The sequence below is a fragment of the Carassius auratus genome, chromosome 29 (assembly GCF_003368295.1).
Source record: "Carassius auratus strain Wakin chromosome 29, ASM336829v1, whole genome shotgun sequence".
NCBI lineage: Eukaryota > Metazoa > Chordata > Actinopteri > Cypriniformes > Cyprinidae > Carassius > Carassius auratus.
In genome coordinates this window covers 543,792-560,340 of record NC_039271.1, presented here as the reverse complement: position 1 = coordinate 560,340, position 16,549 = coordinate 543,792, and the positions used below count along the sequence as shown (strand labels likewise).

The 16,549-nt window shown below is 35.7% G+C and overlaps 3 protein-coding genes across 6 annotated transcripts; 1 reads left to right on the top strand and 2 right to left on the bottom strand.

The window, feature by feature from the left end:
* The first annotated feature begins 735 nt into the window (after positions 1–735).
* LOC113047778 (aldose reductase-like) lies at positions 736–5,243 on the top strand. The gene is made up of 10 exons (XM_026209065.1): positions 736–896; positions 1,117–1,284; positions 3,219–3,335; positions 3,552–3,629; positions 3,747–3,869; positions 3,959–4,065; positions 4,154–4,235; positions 4,434–4,517; positions 4,641–4,723; positions 4,807–5,243. The coding sequence occupies exons 1-10, from the start codon at positions 834–836 to the stop codon at positions 4,847–4,849; spliced, it is 948 nt and encodes a 315-aa protein (XP_026064850.1). The 5' UTR covers positions 736–833; the 3' UTR covers positions 4,850–5,243.
* On the bottom strand, positions 5,032–9,740 carry LOC113047777 (aldose reductase-like). Its single transcript, XM_026209064.1, has 10 exons — positions 9,531–9,740; positions 8,596–8,763; positions 8,359–8,475; positions 8,136–8,213; positions 7,835–7,957; positions 6,938–7,044; positions 6,724–6,805; positions 6,560–6,643; positions 6,351–6,433; positions 5,032–5,641 (listed from the first exon to the last, which is right to left on the bottom strand). The coding sequence occupies exons 1-10, from the start codon at positions 9,594–9,596 to the stop codon at positions 5,599–5,601; spliced, it is 951 nt and encodes a 316-aa protein (XP_026064849.1). The 5' UTR covers positions 9,597–9,740; the 3' UTR covers positions 5,032–5,598.
* Positions 9,741–9,843: 103 nt separating this feature from the next.
* LOC113047776 (PR domain zinc finger protein 4-like) lies at positions 9,844–16,359 on the bottom strand. Of its 4 annotated transcripts, none has more exons than XM_026209061.1 (12): positions 16,272–16,359; positions 15,884–15,934; positions 15,677–15,792; positions 15,375–15,563; positions 13,838–14,605; positions 13,614–13,763; positions 12,913–13,031; positions 12,265–12,350; positions 12,029–12,156; positions 11,507–11,935; positions 11,027–11,195; positions 9,844–10,535 (listed from the first exon to the last, which is right to left on the bottom strand). In XM_026209061.1, the coding sequence occupies exons 3-12, from the start codon at positions 15,789–15,791 to the stop codon at positions 10,199–10,201; spliced, it is 2,490 nt and encodes an 829-aa protein (XP_026064846.1). In that variant the 5' UTR covers position 15,792; positions 15,884–15,934; positions 16,272–16,359; the 3' UTR covers positions 9,844–10,198. The 4 variants fall into 4 exon arrangements, with proteins under 4 accessions (XP_026064846.1, XP_026064847.1, XP_026064845.1 ...); XM_026209062.1 differs by having other exon boundaries at positions 10,199–10,535; positions 15,884–15,955; XM_026209060.1 differs by having other exon boundaries at positions 10,199–10,535; positions 16,276–16,359.
* Positions 16,360–16,549: the final 190 nt, after the last annotated feature.

Sequence of the window (16,549 nt, the reverse complement as noted above, 5' to 3'; positions counted from 1 at the left end):
TAAATAAAAATAAAACAAAAAATGAAAAAAGTTAATTGTGCATTCATATTTTAAGTTGCTTAAGAGAAATCAAGGAGTTTATACGTTTTATTCAGTCTTTATACTGTAGACATGTAGAACATATCTGCGTTTGTGCATCAGTGTCTGTAATTTGTGCTTTTTAATTCGTATCTGACATAAAGGATCCACCACAAACACCATTAACTTAAGTGAATTATATGGCAATAATCAACAATACGCTTTTACACAAATAACTTTATTTTTGTAATGTTTCAATATGTGTTGACACAAACTACTTATTTGAATTTTTCATTGAGTTGCTAGAAAATGTTTTTTTTTTTTTTTTTTTTTGGGGGGGGGGGCTTTTTTTATTGCAAAACTTGTACAAACATACAAAAACAGGGAAGCGAGACATAAAAACACTCCAACAAGAGGCAATCATAAAAAAAATTAAATCCAAATAAATATTCTGGATTTGCATGTCAAATGTGCAAAAATAAACTATTATTATTATAAACTATTATTACTATTTAACTTTTAATTATTATTATTATTACTTTTACGTTTTAAAATTTGTACTTTTTAAACAAATAAACTCATTTTCTTTCTAAATCTCTCAGAACAACAAGCAAGCAGCTTGATGCTGGAATGATGCACCGCCTCCTTCCAAGGGGTGTTTCCAGACCTGACCAATCAAATCCACTTACAAGCCCATATAATCACACAGCTCCATAAGAATAGGCTGCTGCAGAGTGCGAAGGCTGTTGAAGTGTGCAGACTAACAAGTGGTTTATTTTTTTCTATCTAATAATTGCTTTATATTAAAATTTGCCATGTCCTTTGTAACTCTCAATAATGGAGCTAAAATGCCAATTGTAGGACTGGGAACATGGAGGGTGAGTATTCACTTTCTCTCTGTCTTTTTTCTTCAGTAGAGTATCATTCTTAATGGTTTTATTTTTTTTTCCTTAGCTGTTGCTTCTTTTGTTGTTTACCATTGAAACACTAGTCGTTGTTGTAATTAAATAATGTTTTTCAGGTTTATTTTTCATTTTAGAGATTTTATAATAATTGCAAAGTCTATCAAGATTTCATAAATGTTGAAACCTGCTCCAGTCTGCTCCAGGTGAGGTTACAGAGGCCGTGAAGGCAGCCATTCTGGCTGGCTACCGCCACATCGACGGGGCCCATGTCTATGAAAATGAGAATGAAGTTGGGGACGGAGTCGATGCCATGATTAACCAAGGAGTGGTGAAGAGAGAGGACCTATTCATAGTCAGCAAGGTACAAGCACATGTAAAGATTTGTATCTGAGGCACATGACAGGAGTTATGGTCTCACAAGGAAAATCATGTGAAATAGAATTTCACACAGCATCAAATCATGTCACAGATCATACACAGGGCATTTTTATAACATACATTATGTGTGTTGTAACGCACTGTTACATCATGCTCTGAAATTCAAGTCAAGTTACTGAAATGCAAGTCGTGGTTTACAGTATTGTTCAAAATAATAGCAGTACAATGTGACTAACCAGAATAATCAGGTTTTTAGTATATTTTTTATTGCTACGTGGCAAACAAGTTACCAGTAGGTTCAGTAGATTGTCAGAAAACAAACGAGACCCAGCATTCATGATATGCACGCTCTTAAGGCTGTGCAATTGGGCAATTAGTTGAAAGGGGTGTGTTCAAAAAAATAGCAGTGTCTACCTTTGACTGTACAAACTCAAAACTATTTTGTACAAACATTTTTTTTTTCTGGGATTTAGCAATCCTGTGAATCACTAAACTAATATTTAGTTGTATGACCACAGTTTTTTAAAACTGGCTTGACATCTGTGTGGCATGGAGTCAACCAACGTGTGGCACCTCTCAGCTGTTATTCCACTCCATGATTCTTTAACAACATTCCACAATTCATTCACATTTCTTGGTTTTGCTTCAGAAACAGCATTTTTGATATCACCCCACAAGTTCTCAATTGGATTAAGGTCTGGAGATTGGGCTGGCCACTCCATAACATTAATTTTGTTGGTTTGGAACCAAGACTTTGCCCGTTTACTAGTGTGTTTTGGGTCATTGTCTTGTTGAAACAACCATTTCAAGGGCATGTCCTCTTCAGCATAGGGCAACATGACCTCTTCAAGTATTTTAACATATGCAGACTGATCCATGATCCCTGGTATGCGATAAATAGGCCCAACACCATAGTAGGAGAAACATGCCCATATCATGATGCTTGCACCTCCATGCTTCACTGTCTTCACTGTGTACTGTGGCTTGAATTCAGAGTTTGGGGGTCGTCTCACAAACTGCCTGTGGCCCTTGGACCCAAAAAGAACAATTTTACTCTCATCAGTCCACAAAATGTTCCTCCATTTCTCTTTAGGCCAGTTGATGTGTTCTTTGGCAAATTGTAACCTCTTCTGCACATGCCTTTTTTTTAACAGAGGGACTTTGCGGGGGATTCTTGAAAATAGATTAGCTTCACACAGACGTCTTCTAACTGTCACAGTACTTACAGGTAACTCCAGACTGTCTTTGATCATCCTGGAGGTGATCATTGGCTGAGCCTTTGCCATTCTGGTTATTCTTCTATCCATTTTGATGGTTGTCTTCCGTTTTCTTCCACGTCTCTCTGGTTTTGCTCTCCATTTTAAGGCATTGGAGATCATTTTAGCTGAACAGCCTATCATTTTTTGCACCTCTTTATAGGTTTTCCCCTCTCTAATCAACTTTTTAATCAAAGTACGCTGTTCTTCTGAACAATGTCTTGAACGACCCATTTTCCTCAGCTTTCAAATGCATGTTCAACAAGTGTTGGCTTCATCCTTAAATAGGGGCCACCTGATTCACACCTGTTTCTTCACAAAATTGATGACCTCAGTGATTGAATGCCACACTGCTATTTTTTTGAACACACCCCTTTCAACTAATTCAACTAATTGCCCAATTGCACAGCCTTAAGTGCGTGCATATCATGAATGCTGGGGTCTCATTTGTTTTCTGAGAATCTACTGAACCTACTGGTAACTTGTTTGCCACGTAGCAATAAAAAAATATACGAAAAACCTTGATTATTCTGGTTAGTCACATTGTACTGCTATTATTTTGAAACAATACTGTAACTATTGAACTTGTAGAAATGTGCTTAACAAATACATCATTTGAAAGGGGCTTTGGCTGTAATTTAAAATCCTGCATTTTTTAAAGCTGTGGTGCACTTACCATGAGAAACACTTGGTAAGAGGAGCCTGTGAGAAGACCCTAAGTGACCTAAAACTGGACTACATTGATCTCTACCTAATGCACTTTCCCATGGGAACTAAGGTAGTACTAATAAGTATATAATAGTATAAAACTAATAACAGTATGATAATTGCTTGTATTTTCTGTGCTATATATATATATATATATATATGTATATATATATATATATATATATATGTATATATATATATATATATGTATATATATATATATGTATATATATATATATTATATATATATATATATATATATGTATATGTGTATCAAAATTGGCAGCCTGGAAAGGAGTTTTTCCCATTTGATAAGGATGGCAAAGTGATTCCAGACAACAGCAACTTTCTAGAAACATGGGAGGTAATATACAGTATAATAAAAACAAAATTAATTTGATACTTGTGTAACTTAAATTTGATCATGATAAAAGAAAAATTACTAATTATTAAATGTTAGTGTTCATTTCTACTCACAAAGGCAATGGAAGAGTTAGTGGATGCTGGCTTGGTCAAGGCCATCGGTGTGTCCAACTTCAACCGGGATCAGATCGAGAGAATCCTGAATAAACCAGGACTCAAATACAAACCTGCCAATAATCAGGTATTGTGTCGCTTGCAATAAATCTTGAAACAGATTAAGACTTTGTAGTTCGTTGGTGCCAAAATCTTTCTGCTGCTTCTCACGTCCAGATCGAGTGCCATCCATATCTGACTCAGGAGAAGCTGATTAGCTATTGTCAGTCCAATGGCATTACAGTCACTGCATACAGTCCTCTGGGTTCCCCAACCAGACCATGGTAAGTATTCCCATTCGATTGTTAATTAACATATATAGATATAGTGAGATGGCTATACAATATTTCATATAGATTTGACTCTCTTTAGGGCACAGGCAGGTGAGCCATCACTGCTGGAGGACCCAAAGATCAAAGCCATTGCAGATAAGCATGGTAAAACCACAGCACAGGTAGGTATAAACTTGCGTTTTTTATTAGTTAGGATTGCTGACTAAGTCCATGTTATGTATCCATCAACTTTGATGTACAATGCTTAACCTGTCGGCTGAATGCAAGATGACCCTTGTAATATTAGCTAGCTTTCATAACACACTTTTACACGCGTTCCTCCATAATGTGACATGCTAAGCATTGAACTTTCTTTCCAGGTTCTAATCCGCTTCCACATGCAGAGGAATGTTGTGGTCATTCCCAAATCTGTAAACCCTAAGAGAATCAAGGAGAATTTTGAGGTATTTCCATTTTAATTAAACCAAGTGTGTTCTACATGTTGCACAAGCTCTCCAGATAAGCTATTTTCAGATATGGTCAATATATACATATATTATTAAGATTTAGGTATTTTGTCCTTACAGGTCTTTGATTTTGAGCTGAGTAAAGAAGAGATGAACACCATACTAAGTTTTAACAGAAACTGGAGAGCTTTTATGCTGGAATGGTGAGTCACTGTTATGCAAATTTGCAGTGGACTTTGTATGCATTTATGTAATGTTTGATATCTAAATTGCCTTTTTATTGCAGGGCCTCCAATCATAAGGATTATCCATTAAATGCAGAATACTAAAGCTTTAATAAATCCAGTTTTTAACTGCAGTTTGAAGTAAATTTGATTTTCATTCAGGCATTTATTCAAGTGTAATACAGCCATTTGAGGGACTGAATGTGGTTAAATGTTTAAGTAAAGGTTAGGTGAGTTGTTAAAGACATGAGAAAGACTTTCCACACATTCAAAAACCTAAGCCAGAGTGCTGTTTGACAGAGCTTTATTTGGATTCTTAAAGCATACATCAATACAATAAACATGAGCTGCCCTTGCGAACTGGAAGTGCTTCTGTTGTCATATTATGAAAATAAGGAGTGTGTGTGTGTGTGTGTAACATTCTCAGGACCAATACTTTCTCATATTATCTGCCTAATTGTGCAAAGTATGTGACATTGTTCAAATAAAATGTTACTAGTGCATATGTTTCTCAATTTTTTTTTTTAGGATTGATTGTGTTTTGTCATTTAATGCAAGTCTTTTCACATTTGCACTGAAGAAGGAATAGCTTGAAACAGTCAAAGCATTAACAAATACTTCCATGTTTATGGGCAAAAAAAAATGAAGATTAATTTGAAGTATAGCTTCTGCTGTAACAAGACTTGCTTTACAATCCAAACCAGCAAGCCACATATCAGTTGCAGGACGTTTCTCAGTAACTGATTCATAATTGAAAATGAAGAGCCTTTTTCACATTGATCAATGGCAAAAACAACATCCTGGGAACAAGGGATTTGTTTTCTTTAAACAGCATTTTTCGTGATGTCTTCTTTTTAATACTCTTTATTAAATGGGTAGTCCTTGTGCTTCAAACCCCTGCATTGATAGAACAAAACATTACGTTAAAAGATTAATAAATTATAATTTCATAAAAATAACTTTTTTAGTAAAACCAGGGTTCCCACTCCATTTTCCAGTTGTTTGTGATTATTCTATAGAGACTGCACACAGTATCAGCTATTTCTAGTACATTAGACGAAGTAAAGAGGATTGAAGGAAATCGAGACATAAGGTTAAAGGAATGAAGTGAGTTTATGATTAAAATAAGAATATATTCAGGTGGGCACAGAAAAAAACAACTTAATTCAAATGGAAAAAAGTTTTAATACCCCATTGACAGATATCTGTTCTTGTTTCAGGCATTAACTTTATTGAATAATTTATTATTTAATACGGTTTAATTTTGTTCATGTTGTATATTTAATTTGCACCTCAAGTACATGCATCTTGCTTAAGGCTGTTTAGATATTTTTATTGGAAAAAAAAAAATACTGAAGATATTAATTTTTTCCAGTGCATGCAACTTTTAATGGCATGACGTCATCAATTTAAATCTTTCTGCTCTGATTTAAGTCATTTTAATCCTTAATTTGAGAAAGTGCAAAGTGAAAGAAAGACCTGGGAAACTCTCATTTATACTGACTATATTTCTCTGACTTTATTTTTCCAAGCATTTATTAAATTCCATAACACCTCTAAAATGCCATGCTGGCCATAACCTGGGAAGCCTGTGAAACTAACTCACCAATGCATTGGACAAGCCCTGTAGTCCTTGTTGAAGCCCAAAATGGTCTTCATGTCCTCCTCGCTCAATTCAAAATCGAAGACCTTTTGGTGTAGAAAAAATATAAAGAAAATAAATAAATAATTAATAGTTCAACATATTTAGACAGTACTAGAAACACTATGATTCCAAGACCTTACAAACAGCAAGACTTCTGCAGATGAACTTACTTGAAAGTTCTCTTGAATACGTTGAGGTGTGACAGACTTAGGGATGACGATCACATTCCTCTGAATGGGGAAGCGGATGAGGACCTGTACATTGGATGTCAAACAGACATTTTTCTATGGCTCATTAACAAGCTTTGACATATGCAGGGCAGCAGTTTCCTCACCTGGGCGGAAGTCTTTTTGTACTTCTCTGCAATGGCCTTGATGTTTGGGTCATCAAGCAGTGAGGGATCTTCAGGTTTAGCCCTAGGTTTGAGACAAGGTTCCAAGGTTGTTCATTGAAACCATATATAAAAAGTCACCAGCTGCACCTTGAACCTTCATAGCAAATAAATGTCAAATGCAACAAAGCTACAGCATGTGGGAACAGCAGCCTACCATGGTCTGTCAGGAGAACCCAGAGGACTGTATGCAGTGACCGTAATGGCTTTGGACTGACAGTAGCTAACCAGCTTCTCCTGAGTCAGATAGGGGTGGCACTCAATCTGATGAAGAAAACAACAAAAACATTCATATTTTTTCTAACTTGTTTATACACACAGAGATTAGAAATAATTGTAATGTTTTTAATGAATTGCTTATGCTCACCAAGGCTGCATTTATTTAATCAAAATATCTGAACAAAAATACAGTAAATAATAATAATTTGTAAAAAAATTATTATAATCAGTAACCGGCAAAAAAAAAAAAAAAAATGATGATCTGTCCAAAAATCCTGATTTCGTGCTCAAGAAATATTTCTTATTATTATTTATATTGAAAACAGTTGTTCTACTTATATACTTAATATTTTTGGATTTTACTTTAAATTTAAATCTTCTGTAACAATGAAAGGCCTTACAGTCACTTATGATCAATTTAATATGTCCTTGCCTTGCTGAATAAAAGTATTCATTGCTTTTCAAAACTCTTTCAGACCCCAAATAGTTATTTTACAGTAATTAAAAAAATACATTGATATAATATTTACATTTTTATTATATATAATTTCCATTCCATATTTCAGATTATTCAAACGTAAAACAAACTGCACAGCACTTCCTGTTACAAAGCATTAAGCCTGCAGATCACAATGCAAGCAGTGTCCTAATGACATTTTAATCCGACATTCAGGCGAATAAATGCATCTACTCTTGACAAGTAGCAGGAAATTAAAGGAGCAATTGAATTACATGGTTGTTGGAGGCAAAATGCTGGTCATTAGATAAATATTGACCTTTCTTGGTCCATTTGTAATTGTTAAATGAAACCACACTGATGTTATACCATTCAGACCTGATTGTTGGCTGGTTTGTACTTGAGTCCTGGTTTATTCAGGATGGCTTCGATTTGTTCTCGATTGAAGTTGGATATACCAATGGCCTTGACCAAGCCAGCATCCACTAACTCCTCCATGGCCTGCAGCACAAATATTCTGACATAATTATAGTTACTTAATTAGAGCTAAAACTATTAGCAAATATAAACTGGAATTGCAATGGAAAGCTATTATAATTCGTGCAGTAATATGTAAAACAAATTAATTAAAAAGATTATTGTGAATGCTAACTTCACAATCAAATCCATGTCCTCATACCTCCCAGGTGTCCAAGAAATTGGTGTCATCACCAATGGCTAACCCTTCACTGTCCAATGGGAACTGATCAGGCCCAGACTGAAAAGCAATGACGAATAATACATCAATGAATACAATGAGATCTAAGCTTTCATTGTGGATATCAACACTGAATGCTACCCATGAATGACAAGACAGACAAGACTTTAGAGTAGATGTTTCTAAGAAATGTCTAATAAATCACCTTAAAGCCCATTGGCCAGTGAACCAGGTAAAGATCAAGGTAGTCCAGTTTCAGGTCACTTAAAGTCTTCTGACAAGCTCCTTTCACTAAGGCCTTCTCGTGAAAGGTGCACCAGAGCTGTGAAACAAAAATACAAGCCATTCATTTGTTTTCATTCATCACAAAACTACTAAATCTGCACTTGGTCTTCCACTTCTTAAATACAAATCTTGAGCTTAATGGTGCCAGCTGACACACCTTGCTGACCACAAAGAGTTCTTCTCTTTTAACCACACCATCTTTTATCATGGCCTGAATTCCCTCTCCGACCTCGGTTTCATTGTTGTACACCGCGGCACCATCGATGTGTCTGTACCCCGCAGCGATGGCTGCCTTCACAGCCTCTGCCACTTTACCTGGAGGAGACTGGAGGGAAAACAACAGAGTATAACCACCAAAAGGGATAGGACAACAATTTGAGTGGAAAGGAAAACAGAAATGATAGGAAAGGAAAATAGGAAAAACAAGGGAAAGTAAAATAATGGAAAGATAAAAAGCACAAAAAAAAACTGAAATCAAGAGGGAAATGAAATGACAGGAAAAGAGAAGAAAATCAAAATAAATCAAATAGTTAACTGCTGAAGACAAAAACAGCTGATTTTGTGTTTTAATTTTTGCCCCACTATGATTCTACTACATATGGAAAAGAACAAAGTTCGTTCTTCATTAGTCACTTTAGTATAAATTCTCCTCTCAGAATCTCATCTTATAGATCAAACAAAGGACGTAGTGAATGTTATCAATTAATTGCCACCCTAAAGTTTGCTTACTCAGTCACTATGACCAAACTACTTAATCTAGTTTATAAATTTTTATTTATTGTTAAATAGTTTATTTATAATCAATTTAAATCGTTAAACAGCCTTTCAACTGTTCATATCCGTCTCTGCAACTTCTCTCCTCTGTCTGAACTACACCCCATGTTTCATTTCGCACTTTTTGCAGCCTCATTATTACTGTGCAACTTGAATTCACTATTTTGATAGTGTATTTTCCTTTCCTTTTACTCCTTATTTAACTTCTGTATGCATTTTAAAAACTTTTGTACAAGAATTCTCCATGCAACGTGCTAGCTAAATTAATGCACTTATGTAATATAACACGCTCACAGAAGTTACGAGACCATACGTTACCTTCCACGTGCCCAGTCCGACTATGGGCATATCTGCCCCGGTATTGAGCTTTACAGACGTTGCCATGGTGAAAGAGAGATTAAGCACGAGCTATTTCAACACAACAGTTCCAAACTCTAGTGCCTGTGTGCAGAGAATGAGGTGAAGGAGTTCACACAGGTGCTGCTCTGGATCGATTGCTCTGGCCTGAACGACGTAGCGAGTCAGCGAGTAGCGACGTATGCTGACGTCATTGAACATGTAAGAAGTGTAGCGCTTTATGACATATTAATATTTATTTAGAAGTAATTATTTACAATAAAATGATTGCGTGTAAAATGTAACATTCATTTATTTACAATATAATTACAGAGTACAGAATAGTCCTGGCTGCTGTGAACTAATAAACTGAACAAACAGGTTAAACAAAGAAGCAGCACTGTAAACAATAAATACAAAAAGGCAATGACTAATTTATAAATTTAACCGTGTATAGTGACACTTGACTTGAAAATATGTAATGCATTAATTTAAATCTAATAACATTTCTGTTGGCCCTTTGATGTAGGTATACACAAATTTTGGCTACAGGAATTAAAGTCTGAGGGGTAGAACAAGAACACACAAAAAAGGACAAATAAATAGGCTAGATTGAGTTTAACTTCATCCTGTTACATTTAAGAGTGAAGTTACATTGTTTTTTCTGAAGTATATCCTCTCATGCCTATTCCACAGTCCTCCTCGTTGGCTGGATTGATCTGTCCTTCAGCTTCCCTCTCTTCCTCTTCATCCTCTTCCTCCTCATCTTCCTCCTCCTCCCCTTCCTCACCCTGCGATGCCCCTCGACCAATCTTAGGACCCTTGCAGATTTTGAGGTGGCGTGTGAGGTGGTATTTAGTGAGAAAGCCCTTGTTGCACTTTTCACAGATGAAGTCCCGTTTCCCGTCGTGAGAGTTCAAGTGTTTTTTCAGATGGTCGGTCTTTAAGAATTGTTTGTCACACTTTGGACAAGTTATCTGGCGGTCTCTGGAATAGACGAAAGATAAGCAAAATATTTGGAGGACATGCTCTGAAAGTTAAAATTCTCAATGCATTTTATATTCATATATTACGTAAGTTATATTAAATTTAACATATTACATTTAAATAAATCTATTACATTTAAAAAAACAAATTCAATAGAAAAAAGTAGGGTTTCATTGGACTATGAAATGCTAGAATTTTATCAATAGTTACTATTATTATTTATATTAATAACATTTTCTGTTATTAGTTATATGTTATATTACATATTGTAAAATATATTAGCATATAATTTAATCATACATTTAATAAAAAAATATATATTTATTATATATATTATAAATAGTAGACTGTATTAATAATATTTATAGCAGTACTATTTTCTATTATTAGTTAATTATAATATTATATAATATAATTATTCATAGCATTTATTTATAAATTTGTAAGTAATATTTAAAATGAATTTGAATAAATATGAAATACAGCCTTACAGTGAATGTGAATACATGTGCTGTTTGAGATCTTGTTTCCTCACAAACATCTTGTCACAATGGTCACATTTAATGTTCTTGGCACCAGTGTGTATAACCATATGAGATTCCACATGTGCTTTCTGAGTAAAAGACTTCCCACATACTGTACACCTGAAGTTCTTCTGACCTGCGGAAAAAGAAAACACATGTAATTCATGAACAGACCAGTAATGATGACAGCATATTCTCTCTGGCCAATAAAGAAAGTTAATAGCAGTCCTATACTGAAAGTTCTTTCACTGAAAACAAATTAACTTCAGGTCATACACCACTTGATTTCCATAATGTAATGCATTTCCAAACAGGGTCGATTTGATCATAATGGATATGTTTAATAGATCTTAAAAAAGTAAGATCCATTTATATTTCATATGGACTTTGGAAACAGAATCAAATGCAGTTTTCACAAAAGTAAGTATGTACAACTTGCGCATTTACCTGTGTGGATTCTCAGGTGTTTTCTGAGATTGCTGGGATCACTGAAGGCTTTGCTGCAGTAGCTGCACTTATGTGGTCTCATGCCCATGTGCCCCATGAAATGCACATTTAGCTTAGTGGATGTAGTGAACGCTCGTGTGCACATGCTGCATTTAAACTTCCTCTCGCGACCGTGTCCGTGGCTGCTACTGCTGCTGGAATGTTCATGCACATCGGAGTGGCACTGCCACTGTGGGGAGGAAGCAGACTGGGACGGCTCGTTGGTCACCTTCTCCTGCGACTGGGATTGGTTGTGTGTAGCATGAGCAGGGTGGTCTTGGGTGGGGCTGTGGCTCTGGGCATGGCTGTTGAGGTGAGATTTCAGCTCTGTGAAGGAGGCACACTCTTTTCCACAATGACATATCTGGCCCTCTGGCACTCTGGGCACACCTGAAGAGACACAGCAACAGAATAATATATACGGATATACGGTACAATTATCTTCTTACAGGTTAGGGCAGATCCATGCAAGAGGAAGCCCACCCAGCTGTCTGCTGTAGTCCCTGCTGTAATAGAACAACAGCTCCTGATCTGGTAGAATCTCTCTGGACGTGCAGAAGTACAGCTTCCCGTTGCCAATATATGCCACAAGATTCTGCTCCTCACTAGTCCTGCAAACAGTGTTGATTTTAGTGTGATTGTTTTCATACATTGCATGCTTTCAATATAGATTTAACTGGCATGAAAACGTTTTTTTAAGGATAAAGTGATGTGGTTACCTTGCTTTCCGTACAAACATCATCCAGTTGCATTCATGCTCATCTGTCGTCACAATACAGAACTCTTGGATGTCATTGTGAAACATCTACATTAGATTAAATACACAGTGAATGTGACTAAAGCCATTCTTAGGATTACAACATGACATGTCAGTGTTATAGTGAATAAAATGATAGATGGTAGATTATGCCATTTATTATATGCTACCTTGAATAGTTTGGTCTGTAAAATGTTTGTATATTGTGAAATATTATTACAATTTAAAATAGCTGTTTTCTATTTGAATATATTTTTAAGATGTAATTATTCAATGTTGAAAACATTTGTAAATGAAATAAATGAAAATTGAAAACATTGCTTTATGTTTTTGTGGAAACTTCATATTTTTGTGTATTTTTTATGAATAAAAATTCAAAAGAACAGAATTTATTTGGGAAAAAAGTTGTATTCATTTTATCTTATTTAACTGTCTTTACTGTCACTTTTTAATCAATTTAATGCATCCTAGCTAAATACATATTAAGACATTAATTTTTTTTTTTTTTAAAGACTCAAAACTTCAGAACTGTGTAAGTTTTGAATGCACATTGTATATAAAAACAATAGTATGGCTGTATATCACTTGTATTAAAATATTTTTCAAGTACCTTCCATATTTGAGGAGTATCTTTATCAGACCAGTCTGTAAGTTCTACACTGCTACAGTGCTGTCCGACCATCGGCCCGAAGCAGGTCCTGGAGGGTATGGTCTCTCTAGCAAACACACCTGAAGGAAACCAAAAGTAGCTTCAGCAATCCCAACACAACAAAATCCTCCATTTTCAAAAGCAAATGGACTTTACTTCCCATTAACTACATTTAACAAGCTAACTGGTGAAGTCACTCACCCAAACAACAGTTAGACTTTGTTTTAAGATGCCCCTGTACCCTACTTACATAAGATTACTTATACCCCTACATTTAAAACTATTTATTTTATTTCTTAGTTTAAATGTATTTATTTCTTAAAATAAATATCAACAAAACCTTAATATAAATGTGTCCATAACATATAATAATAAACTATAACAACTACAGGCCACCCTTTGTTTTATGGTGTCATTATAACAGTACAATTATACAAATTAATACTATTAATATGAATTAACAATATGTACTTACTAGAAAGTTAGGGTTAGGATTAGGGTTTGGTTTAGGGTTAATTACTTGTATTTATGATATTGGATCATTAATACGAGCATAATTTAATGTTATACATTTAGTAAGTAAATGTAAAATGTTAAAAAAGGACACTGCAAAATAAAGTGTTATTTAACTATATTGTGAGAATTGTATACAATGCATTTACCAATGGGTTCATCAGCTACAGAAATGCGGAGGCACAGGGGGCGGGGCAGAGAGAGGCGGGCTCTGCTCTGAATGGGTGTGTCTGGGATGAATGTGACAGGTCCATGCTCAGGGCAGTCCGACGGATATGACCGTTCACATAAAGTGCACCCTAAAAGATGTAATAGAATACATTAGATTGGACTAAAATACTTCCACTACACAAAATCAGCATGCAAAACTTACATATGTTGAAGGCACTGGCCATGTTTTCCTTGTTAGATGTTGAGTCTTCTAGTTGCAAGGTAGAGTTCACCAGCACCAGACTGTTGTCTGGTCCAAGAGACACTTCTGCAGTGATGGGTGACACGTTAACAGACTCAAGTCCCATTCCTGAAGGTCCATGTAGAGATACTGCTTCTAGTTGAGCCTGTGATGGCATGGTCCCTGTGAGCACCACACTAACCACCCCAGAGCTCAGTTCTCCAGTGGAGTGCAAGGCTTCACTCAGCGTCCCTGGACCGCCGGCTCCTGTACTGCTGGTTCCTACTCTGCCGCCCATGTGCTCCTGCTCCATCACCACCGGGAGCTCGAGACCTGCTCCATGCAGGGGCATAACACCTCCTGAGGAGTCCACACCTGCCAAACCCTCATGAGGCTGAGGTCTGGTACCCAGCTGCTGCTGGGTTTCTGCCACCACGACACCCTCCATTGTGGCCAAATCTTCTTCCATTCCATCAGGAGACATCGGACTACTTACACGTGACTCCATGGTTAACCCGGTGGTGTCCAGCTGCACTTCGTGAGAGCCTCCCTGGTGGAGACCAGCCTGGCCTCCTACCTGTCTTGTGTCTAGAGTCACCAGGCCTTGTTCTAGAGGGCCGCCGTGGCCGCTATACGGGTCTAAGCCAGATGGGTTGTTGTTGTTGGACACGGAAAGAGTCCCATCCATGTTAAGGCTGCTGGGATGAATGTACTGGGGAGGAGGACGATCTGCCAGATATGACAGAATACCTAAAGATATAAAAACAAAACAAAAACAACAAGATATGTTTAAGGATATGTTGAAATATGTTTAAGCAGAAATTAAATATTTTATATGATATATTGTTTCTGCCAACAATACAATTAATGCTTTAGAGCTAATTAAGCAAATATTCATGTAATTTTGTATTTAAAGATTTAAATTAAATCTACATGTAAAAATTTATATGAGTGCATTAATATGAGTGCATATACTATTTTTAAAAATAAACTGAATTATTTAAAAATGTATTTAAACATTGATAAATGCTTAATTTGCTCTAAAGCTTTGATTAAATAAAATAATATATTCTATAAAAAAAAATTGTTTCTACCAAAAAAAAAATTATGAAAATGAATTTGCTCTAAAGCTTTACTTAAAATGTATTTTGACAGAAATAAAATATTTTTTTAAATATAAGATTTCTACCAATAATACATTTAACACAAATAATCTACATATCTTTTTTGTTGTTGATATGTTAATAAATTTTTATATTTTAAAATGGGTTTGAATGTTGAATGTTTCATAACATTTAATCTTGCGTGATTAATCAAACACAAATCTCTCTCTGTTTGACAATAAAGTGGAACAGTGCATCCAGGATCATTGCAAAAATATGTTTGTTATTAATATAAGATACTACACTGTATTATTAAGAAATTCTAGATTTGTGTTACATTATGGGAATCCTTGGGTTCAAAAAGATTGTAAGCCCCTGGTTTGAAGTACACCTTAACAGTTTTCCTGCAACATTACCTGGAAGGATATGTCGGAAGTAGCTGCTCTCCAGGTGAGGGTATGGAGGAGGTGGTAATGTATAATTTCTCTCTGGAAGGCCACACATAACACCTCTGTCCCCTAAATGTCCCATTGGTAACATCAGGGACAGTGCAGAAGGAAGAGGCCCAAGTGATGGACCCAAGCTGGGTATAGCGACTGGCATGCCTGAAATAAAGCCAGATAGTGTTACATATCCATAAATTAAAGTTCCCACATCATAACAAACAAACATCATGCCAACATATGTATACATATCTAAGAGGTATTCGAGTCCTGACCTGGAGTGGTGATGGGATTGTGTGTTGGAGATGTGGGGAGGCAGAGATGACTTGCACTCACAGGCGGCACACTGAGCTGGTCCATGCCCACTGGGCTGAGGTTCATATCATTCATGCTGGACAGAAGAAATGTTATTGCATTTGAAATACAACTCATATAGTGCTTGTGCTGAAACAGAAGTGAATAAATGATATGTTTTTTTTTACCTGACAGCACAGATCACTTAAGGCATTGATGTGATGGATGCATTCTAGGATCTGGAAAAGGGAAGGATTCATCTTTTAGGAATTAAAACGTATAGTTTAGATCACAATATTATGTCATCAGCCTCTTTAAGACAGTTTTTATACTCATTCTGGCTATTAATTGAATTGACAAGCTGTTTTAGTGACTTAACTGATAACGAAATTATAATAACTCATAAATATCTACAAAATATTTAAAGAAATATGTATGTGTAACAGACATCGACAAGAAAGAGCCAGTGTTTGAAGCTACTGAGTTAGCCACTTAACTCGCCTAAGAAAAATGCAATAACAGAAGGTGCTAATCTCAATGTGTTTATATTATTTAAAAGACAAACAATTAATTTACCTACAATAAAGGACCGATGTTAAACCTTCCGTGGAAGATTTGTGGTATGAAAACAAAAACATGTCTAAAGGCAAACAATGTGTGACTCTTCTTCTTCTTCTTCTTCTTCTAGTGTTTAATGGCGGTTTGGCAGACCAACTTAAATGGTGCATTTCCGCCACCTACTGATCTGGAGTGTGGAGTGTACTTGGCTTTGGAAGGAAATATATATATATAAAAAAAAAATAATAATAATAAAAAAAAAAAAAAAAAAAAAAAAAAAAATTAAATTCTTTTTA

Bases quoted from the DNA above. Each gene is read 5' to 3' on its own strand.
- LOC113047778 (XM_026209065.1), top strand. From the start codon at position 834: ATGTCCTTTGTAACTCTCAATAATGGAGCTAAAATGCCAATTGTAGGA. The intron at 3,336-3,551 runs GTAGTACTAATA...CAAAATTGGCAG, and splicing joins ACTTTCCCATGGGAACTAAG to CCTGGAAAGGAGTTTTTCCC. The intron at 4,066-4,153 runs GTAAGTATTCCC...GACTCTCTTTAG, and splicing joins GGTTCCCCAACCAGACCATG to GGCACAGGCAGGTGAGCCAT.
- LOC113047777 (XM_026209064.1), bottom strand. From the start codon at position 9,596: ATGGCAACGTCTGTAAAGCTCAATACCGGGGCAGATATGCCCATAGTC. The intron at 8,476-8,595 runs GTGTGTCAGCTG...TTTGTTTCACAG, and splicing joins AACTCTTTGTGGTCAGCAAG to CTCTGGTGCACCTTTCACGA. The intron at 7,958-8,135 runs GTATGAGGACAT...TTTGTGCTGCAG, and splicing joins ATTTCTTGGACACCTGGGAG to GCCATGGAGGAGTTAGTGGA.
- LOC113047776 (XM_026209061.1), bottom strand. From the start codon at position 15,791: ATGAATGATATGAACCTCAGCCCAGTGGGCATGGACCAGCTCAGTGTG. The intron at 14,606-15,374 runs GTAATGTTGCAG...TTATATCTTTAG, and splicing joins CTTCCGACATATCCTTCCAG to GTATTCTGTCATATCTGGCA. The intron at 12,351-12,912 runs GTACTTGAAAAA...AATCTAATGTAG, and splicing joins ATACTCCTCAAATATGGAAG to ATGTTTCACAATGACATCCA.